At 35.7% G+C, this 9,838-nt stretch overlaps 1 protein-coding gene across 1 annotated transcript in view; it reads left to right on the plus strand.

Annotated features, from left to right (window-relative positions):
* The window catches only part of LOC107716802 (vertebrate ancient opsin-like), a 49,456-nt gene that overhangs the window by 16,247 nt on the left and 23,371 nt on the right, over positions 1-9,838 (plus strand). The window contains exon 2 of the mRNA XM_016523374.1: positions 4,628-4,953. Within this exon, the coding sequence (XP_016378860.1) occupies positions 4,628-4,953 (326 nt within the window). The remainder of the gene's footprint in view (positions 1-4,627; positions 4,954-9,838) is intronic.

The following is a 9,838-nucleotide window of genomic DNA, read 5'->3' on the forward strand; positions in this document are numbered from 1 at the left end:
TCTCTCCGACGACCCCTTCTCTCTCACACACGTCTCATTCGCTCCGGTTAAATAGTGCTTGTATTGCGCATTATTTTAGTCATTCCCGCAGGTTTCGTGCTTATACCAAAAGCGCGCGTACCATCTGATCTATATTAGTGGAGCGCACAAGCCGCCCTCAGTCTCAAACAGCTTGTGAGCCACAAATAAAACGTTCAAATACATAAAAAATTATGTCAAAATGCCTGTTTCGGCGAGTATCCAGTTAAACACAGTCAGTTTTGGAACGTTAACATTAATGACTTTTTACTTGTTTTTTTTATTAAAATAAAACTTTGCGTTAAAGAAAAGTAGATTTTTGTTTGTATATGCTGTCAATTATAGTTCTTAGAAAGAAAATCGGAATCGGCAAAAATCGGTATCGGTAGATCACACTAACAAAAAAATCGGAAATCGGAATCGGCCAAGAAAATTGCATCTCTAAATAAAACAATATTTGAAAATGTTCTAGAATATTGTTTTACCTATACTGTATATCGCCCACCCTATGCTAGTATCATAGCATAGGGTTTGAGACGAGTGTATTTATACTTGTTTGAGACAAGTATAGTTGCTCATAGTCTCAGCTGAATGCGTTGCTGAATGCTTGATGCATATGGCACACTAATGTTAAAACACTTTCGTAAAGGCAAAAGTCCAAATCTAATTGGCTGACTTCTACAGGTTTTCTGGGGAGTGTTGTGTGCGGTGATCTTTAGCAATCCTCCAGGAAACAAAAGCAGTGTTTACAAGTTCTGCAGCAATGAGCGCTTCAGAGGACTAAATGCTGGATTTGAGAAAGTTTGTGACGTTAATGGCAAATTTATGCAGTTTGTTTGAGGCACTTAATTGAATTTATGAGTTCACATGATTTCATTTGGTTTGTTGTTGTGTCTTTTCACATCTATAACAGCATATCAGGTGAAGTACCTCACCGAGAAGAGAATGCACCTGTGGCATATGCAGGGAAACATGAAAGTACGGAAGTTCAAGGATGCTAACCACTCATTCCACTGAAGAGCCCAGACCGAATGTCGTCAGGCAAAGGTCTGGCTACATGAGACTGTGCTGCTTGTTGATTTATCACGCTATGTCTGGTTAGGCTGTGATGTAAACTCATCCTCTCTGTTCACCATCTGTCTGCTGCTCTAACCTGAAGTTGACCTTGTATTGCAGTGCCAGATTGAAATAATGTCTCCAGTGTCTCTCTTATGAGTACATCTGATATATTTACTTTTTAGTAACAACATAACAAACTGGACAAATATTGTTCCTGCCTCTGTTTAAATTTTCAATTTGCATTTTTTGTTTTAATTATTACAAATTACACTGATCAACAGATTATTATACATTTCAAGGTTAGTGTTTTTCCTTTAATAATGGTTATTACACACACAGCCAAGGTCTGTTGTTTGGTTGATAAGGCCTCTCTCTGCCTCTGTCAGTAACTCTTATCACAGTGAATGATGTGTAGAACAATTTAAACAGAGTAAACGAAAGGAGACAAACAAACTACTACCACAGAGAATACTGCTGTAATGATATACTTTAATTGTTAAAGGAATATATCAGCTTAAATGCATCTTGCTATTGATTTAGACAGACTCATTTTAATTAATCCCTCAATGTGTAAAAACAAAGTAAAAGTACGCACAGTGTAAAAAGTGTAAAAAGTCAAAGTACGCACATCCAAAGCTTCTTAGTCAGGTGCAAGATCAAAGGATACAACAAATCATGCAAAAAGGATCTGCACACTGTGTTCTCCCTTTATTTAGAAAAGTTAAAAGTGGCGGCAACGAAGGTCTTTGACCGAAATGTTGAACCGCCACTTTTAACTTTTTTAAAAACATCAAAAAGACATCACAGAAAGACTCTTAAAATGGAAGATTATGGGGTGAACACAATAATCATTAGTAATGTTCAATTTCTATATCATACTGTTTAAGTTTAATCTTAACACTTAACCGAAAATCATATTTAGCCTGCATTCATGTCTAGATTCAAAAATGGTAGGCCTATGTCAAAACCAAGGGCAAGATATTCTTCCCCTATTGTTTTCTGTCTTTCACATGATATATTCTCCTCTGCATCCCTCTACTTATTGATTTCTACCTGACGTCAGGTAACCTGTCACAGTTTTTGCCTGATTCTTCTTTCTCCCACCCTTCATTCTTATATAAACTGAACAGATCACCCATATTCTGATATCAATTTCTTGCTGATAAGTGCAAATTCTTCAAATGCAGTAATGCTATGTTAAAAGGATGTTTCACCCACAAATTACAATTATGTTGTCATTTACTCAACCTTATATTGTTACAAACATGCATGGCTTTCTCTCTTCGGTGGAATACAATAGAAGATATTTTGAAGAATGTTTTGTTTCCCATGGACTTCCATTGCAATTTTATGACCATAAAAAGGAAGTCAGTGGAAACTGAAACTGTTTAGTTAGCAACATTCTTCAAAATATCTGCTATCGGAGTCTGCTTCTCTAACATTTTATGTTTATATCACATCATTATGATAATAAGAGGGCATTTGTACAAACCTGTGCATACAATTTTTCATTTTCTGGAGGAATTATCCTCGAGTCCATCAGTGTTAATCAAGAGGTCTGTAATGTGGACTGAAGAGTGTCATACTGTGCTGTCTTGCTAATAAGTTTTTCATTACACATAAGATTACATTGATTCTTTTATTAAGGAGAGATAGGACAAATATTTCTGCTGTTACAGGGAGTGAAAGGGCATAGCAATGAACAAATGCTCCATTTTCAGAGATTTTGTTTTATAGATTTTGACTGCAACCTTGCATTGATAACTTACTGCCATGGCTTTTTGAGTTCTTTATTATTGATGGGTCCTGAAGGACGAAGCGAAGACACAAGACACAAACTTTGTGACTAAACAGCAGAACAATAAAGAAGATGCCAAAGAAAGTTTGTGTGTCTGTGTGTGTGTACTGGAAAGGTTTGAGGTTGAAACAGCTAAAAGGGCTTTTTTGTGGTGGCAAAAGCCTTGAAGTGACAAATATGAAATGACAGTTTGCGTCCCTATATGCCTTTTCTATTGAAGACCTCTAACAAAGCTTATTTTTCAGAGATATCCACTTGTACAACCTTCTGAACTTGGCCTTATTTGTGCACTGGAGACAATATCTACAGTGACAAGAATCTGCAGTGGCCCCAAAAAGTCACTGGACACTAGAGTCACACTAAAATCTGAATTTCACTGCAAAATATCAAACCACAAAACAAATTAGGGCTGTGCAATTAATCGCATGCGATTGTCATGTGCATCTCGTCAGTAAAGCCGGTTCCGTGATTAGTAGTAAATCTCCATTCCCTAAAACAAATGTAGCTATATCTTTTCTAACTAACTTCACATTTTGACCCATTTTACTAATACAATTTATTCAACTGGTCTCAAGGGTAGGGTTGCACCAGCCATATGTAATCTTAATCTTATCTTAAATTGGAACATAAAGTCCACACTAGAGGCTTAGTAACTAACTAGCTAGTTTTCAATTAACTCTGTTTTTTATTCGGTTGCACCATTATTTTATTCGGCAGCTAGTAGCTCATAAGCTCTCCGTAAAGTAATGTGTAGTCACATAATATGGCATTTACCCCCAATGATCCAATAGCAGCTTTCAAATAAATGAGCAGAAGTTGTGTTGAAAAGGTATGAATCTGAGTTTATGCTTGATCATATTTAACAGTAACATATTGTAGCGTCTGGACCACTCAAACACACAATATATATTTTGTTATACATATAACAGTAAAAAATGTTTTCATTGAAATACAACACTGCTTAATCATAAATAACACAATAGGTATTTTATATTTAAATAACATTCAGAAACTGTATTTAAAATTAGTGAAGATTAATAAATAATAAATACTACTTAAATACATTTATTATGATGCTTTTATTTGACACACACAACATTAACCAATTCATGTAGAGGTGTGCTGTAAAGGTCAGGTTTGAGCTGTTTACGGTGTAATTTATTTACGTAATGTTCTCTCACTTAAAAATGCAAATGAGTGTTAATGTCAACATTATCATATATGTCTAAAGGGTTGAAGTCTGTCAAGCAAAACAAGACCTTATTGATGCAATTAAGTCAATCTACTATATTATTCCAACCATTACTCCTCGTCAGCGGCATCTGTAAATATTTGTTTATATGTAGAGTTATATTTCAAGTAAGTTTAATGATGCAACGCAAACATATTTAGCAGTGCGCAAGTTAGTGCCCCTCTACATAAAATCTTGAATGGTGCAACCAAGGTGATTTTTTTGATGGATGTATGAAATCCGTTCTCCTCAAGCACGCAGGCGTCCTATCAGAGTAACCACAAGTGTGTTTCATCACATTAACGATGAACATGATCCACTAACATTTGTCAACCACAAACTACGTGAAATGCATAATTGTTTAAATGCAAATGTGTTTGCTTTGAATATCTAATGCAACTATATTTAAACATTTCTAAGTTTGACTAAAGTGCTTTTGGAGGCTACAGCTGCTCTTCACACAAAAACTGCCCTCAGTTTCAGCTAAATGCCACACTTACACTGTATGTTCTTTCTCTCAGGCATTGTGTCTCTGATATCCTTGGTGGTTCTTTCTTACGACCGCTACAGCACATTGACGGTGTACCATAACCGTGGTCCAGACTATCGCAAACCTCTTCTGGCAGTAGGGGGTTCGTGGCTCTACTCTTTGATCTGGACAGTGCCCCCTCTTCTGGGCTGGAGTAGTTACGGCCTGGAGGGGGCGGGAACCAGCTGCTCTGTATCTTGGACCGAGCGTACGGCCCAGTCTCATGCCTACATCATCTGCCTGTTCATATTCTGCTTGGGACTACCAGTGCTCGTCATGGTCTACTGCTATGGGAGACTGCTGTACGCCGTCAAACAGGTAAACTGCAGTTTTGTGTTGTGCGTCAAAAAAATGCCTTGGGATTAAAAGCTCCCTTAATTTCTGTTACTGAATACGTAAAGGCTCAGGATCTCAAGATATTTGAAGTTGCTGCCAATTCTGTGGATGCACACTGATTCATCCAAACTCAGAGAAACTGAAGGGCTAATTTAGAGGAACTAGACTGTTTAATTGGTTGCTGAAACAGAAAATTGGTTATCGAACATTGTTAACTTTGTTTAAACCCATTTTTGTAGAATCATGAGCAGGAGATGAAACTGGCAGTACTTTCTTTCTGCCTTGCATACATTTACAGAAAACCCATCCAGAGAACTTGCTAGATGTGTGACTGCATGTTAGGGCAGGGCGATAAAATGATAACGATTTAATTTGCCTCTATAAAACGATAACAAGAGTTCGATAAATGTTCAATATCAATGTTTATGTGCCAAAAGTGGAACAAAACAGCGCTGCTCATTTGAACCGTGCCACACGGGCCATTTATCCGCATGGCTCAAAATTCAAATGGCAGTGCAACGTGAGCTTACTAGAGCAGATGCGTTTACCCGCTGATAAGTCTCGGTCACGCGACCACTAAACTAGTGATTTAAACTAGTTTAAAGGCAGATGAAACAGCGCTGACAAACAGGAGAAACACTGTGCGCAACAATTCAGTCAGAAGACTTTTCAATCTACAAATCGCCATCATTTACAATGGATTTACTGTAGTAACACTTACACTGCACCATGGTATTGTGGCAGAAATGTGGGATATTCATATGGAATTTTATTGTATTATTAATGTAGACACGCATTAAAGGATTAATGGAATATACTGTAATTACAGTATTTTTTGTGATTAAGCTATTGCATTTGTGCATTTATACTAAATTTATTTAGACTACTGTTTTTCAACCATATACCTACATTTTTACCATGGTATTGAGGTGCTGTGTGTGTGGTTTTAACTGTGGTTATCATGACCTAAATGTATGCTGCTGTGGAAGACTGGTTATTTTTTTTCATAAAACTCAAACAGTCAGAATAACTAAACATATAAAAATGAGGTTTTTGCAATTTTATAGATGTTACTGTTTTTGATACTAAACATAAATTTACATCTGCACCCTTACTCAAGGTACTACTAGCTACTGTCAAATGTGCATAAGAGACAAAAAAAATAATATTAATATTGCAACCTGCACTGCATGCAAATTGTGCTGAAGATGTGTGTTATCAAAGTCAGGCAACACAAACCTGTTTCATGAATTGAAACAATATCCCTCATTATAACATGCAGAAACTAAGAAATTATTTAAGATATCTTTTCTATTAAGATATTTATTTTGTTAAGTAAAATGACCGGAAAAGTGTGCATAATTCAAAAACATGAAGTGTTTGTCATGTTCTACCATAAAGAGTAGTTTAAAACCACAATTGAGTCTGGTTTCTATAAAATTCACTTGGGAGCAAAAATCTGCCGTTAAAATCTGGCCAAAAACAGCCAAATGGACAAGAAAGCATCATGAAAAACAACCAGTTTACTTGACATAGTTTTGCAAATCTAGTGATTAGTTCCAACTGAGAAGTAAAATTCATACCTTGTCAGACTCTAGCTTTTAAAATGTGCGGTATCTGGATATATTCTCCCTGTTGAAAGCTATAAAAGAGAAATGAAAAGGGCTTTGAAGGGCTAGCATCTAATATGACTGAAGGAACAAAGAAGCTATATGTTGTCATGGTGACCGGACAAAAAAAAAAAAAGTGCTATTCGGTCCTCAAGACAGTTTTCTTTATTTTAAATGTAGAAAAATATCCTTATCCATTTACAGCATGTTGTGTACAATTGGCTGATTCCTCGAGCAACCTGTTAAGAGTTAATCAGGATCTCATTTGTGTGTATGGCAGTGTGATTGGATTTGGATGCTGAATTATTTGGGCGTCCCAGTCACTGGAGTGTAATTGAGTTCAGTTGGCTGCTGGGAGGAGGATAACATACAAATTTGCACTCTGGCTTGACAATTTTATCCGTCCACGCCAGTGTGACAGATCCCCATATATGCAGTGTATCATGTCGAATTTCTGATGTAATATTAATCAAGACATTTTCTCACATCTGTGACTTGCTGGGTGAAAATATAAAGCTTATATATGATGCTTCATATATAATGTGAAGGGTGCATGTAATAAATTGGGTGCTATGAGAAATTCAGACATTCATGATCCCATCTACTCACCATCAGTCACATGCAGAGAAATTAGATTTTCGCAGAGTGCTTGTAACTGATAAAAGGGTCTAGGAGATCAGAGAGGACGACTTTCTGTAAATGACAGTTATAGTCACTGTAATTAGAGTGCCTTGCCAATTTCATTAGTTGCGTTTACATAGAGCCTAGTCATTTGTTAAGAATTCAACCCATAGCTCAGCTGGAATATAAAATATTAACAAATGTTGAGCTTGATCCAAATGAAAATGTATGCATTCTTATGTATGAATTCTTATGTGTTAAGCTAGCACCATGACAAGGAGGTTTTCTTGGCATATTTGTAGATATTAAAATATATTGTTAAATATTTTTTGAAAAAATATAAATACATTATAATACAACGCTTGACAAATTTATTAGACCACCTGTCACAATAACGAGAGAAAACAAATATTTTAGGAATCTGTCAAAATCTAAAAACTGTATTGTCATTTATTAGGCAAATAACAAACTGAAACAACTAAATAGTCTTTATTCACATATAATAACCAAAAAACGATATATCTTTTATTTTAATTTTTTTATGGCCTCCTTTGGCCTTGATAACAGCTTGCATTCTTGCTGACATTGTTTTTGTGTACTTTTCTTCAGACCCTGCATGTTGTTATTGACTTCTAGTAGGTTTCTAGCTATTCCCAAAGACTTGATTTTGATGAAACTTTTGTGCGATGTATCTATGAATCCATTAAATCCCAACAATCATTATATTTTAGCATTAGACTACTGTGACTAAAGAGCTTACACATACTGGTGTGGATTAACCATTACAGAAACATAAAACAAAAAAAAATAAATAATTGGTAATCATCAATACTGTTAGTTAAGGGCAGCTGTGGCATAAACCTTACATTGGGTGGTGGTCTAATAAATTTGTTAATCACTGTATGTACTACCATTCAAAAGTTTATGGTTAGTGAAATTTTGAATGTATTTGAAAGAAGTCTCTTATGCTCACCTCTTATGCTTCATTTATTTGACAAAAACAAAGTAAAAACAGTAAAACTGAATTGTTATTGGAGTTTAAAATGACTTTTCTATTTAATACATAAAAAAATAAATAATCTATTCCTCTGATGACAAAACTGAATTTTCAGCATTACTTCAGTCTTCAGTGTCACATGATCCTTCAGAAATTAGTCTAATATGCCAGTTTTAGAAATGTTTATTAAGGGTGAGTAAATGATGACAGAATTTTCATTTATCCCTTTGATATTCTATGAAACTGTGATACATTTACTTTTTCAGGACTCTTTGATGAAAAAGAAACAGCATTTGTTTGAAGCAGAAATCTTTTGTAACATTGTAAATGTCTTTACTGTCGCTTTTGATCTATTTTGCTGAATAAAATCATTAATTTCTTTAAAAAGAAAAAATCTTACTGGCCTTAAACTTTAGAACTGTAGTGTATAATGTAGGGCTGCACGATAAATCGAAATGGAATAGAGATCGCGATTCGATAGAAGCTGCGATTGTCAGCGTATCTTTCAGTGAAGCACGGTTCTGTGATCAGCGCAGCACTAGTATAAAGCACAAATACTTAGCTCATTCCAGTGCTGTCTCTTTACTTCCCTACAGTTATGACTCTCTGTGTTACAAACTGATCCAATTAGCCTCATTTAGTTCATTCTGCTGTAGTAATATCAGGGCCCGTATTCATGAAAAATCTTAGTGCTAAGAGTTGCTCCTAGTAACAAAATTCTAAGGAAATTCTTAGAAATGTGGGTGTTTCCTCTTAAAATTAAAGAAAAGATCCTAGTAAAGAAAAAAGTAATTAAGAAAGCATCTTAACCCTTAAAAGAGGTCTTTAGGTCCAAAATTGTTAGAAGTACGGACAAGGACTTTTAAGAGGCTTAAGAGTTTCTTTAGCAGTAGAGAAAATGGACGAAACATAAAAATGGAGAAGAAATGTGTTGCACAATGCATGATAGTGAGTTAATAAGACGCTATTAGATCGTGCAGGGATTATGTTTGTGACCGATCTTATTAGAGACACGCTAACATCTCTGACACCGCACAGAAATACCATTGCACCAGAAATGGAAGTAATCACTACATTAACATATTTGGCAACTGGACAAATGCAACTATGCAGCAGTGATAATGATTTGGGTCGGTCACAACCTTCTATAAGCAAAGTGATCACACAAACAATTACAGCACTTTCAGAACCTTATTGTGTGGCTGTTCATTTCCTATCAAATACGTTAAGCATGACAGCATGGTAAATAAAAAAAATAAAGAATATATATACATATATAATGTGTGTGTGTGTATGTGTGAGTGAGAGAGAGAGAGAGAGAGAGAGAGAGAGAGAGAATGGTAAAATAGGAAAAATGACGCTTGTAATTTCAAAGTGAGGGCTTATAATACTCTTTAAAGCTACTCTTAGAGCTACTCTTAAAAGCGCTCTTTTATTTCCTTCTTGGACAACCAAGCAATCACTTCAGTCTTCAAAAGACTGTGTCATAGCTAGCAACGGGTTCAGCCCCGCCTCCTCACTAAGATAAAAGTTTTTGTCTTTTCCTCGCTCAGAGTTGCTCTCAGAAGATAGTTAGAAATGTTTAGCTAAATTAGGAGCTCTCTGAGAGGATTCTTAGAATCTTTAAGAATACGGGCCC

Source organism: Sinocyclocheilus rhinocerous, unplaced genomic scaffold (assembly GCF_001515625.1).
Source record: "Sinocyclocheilus rhinocerous isolate Xijiao unplaced genomic scaffold, SAMN03320098_v1.1 scaffold1441, whole genome shotgun sequence".
Lineage (NCBI taxonomy): Eukaryota > Metazoa > Chordata > Actinopteri > Cypriniformes > Cyprinidae > Sinocyclocheilus > Sinocyclocheilus rhinocerous.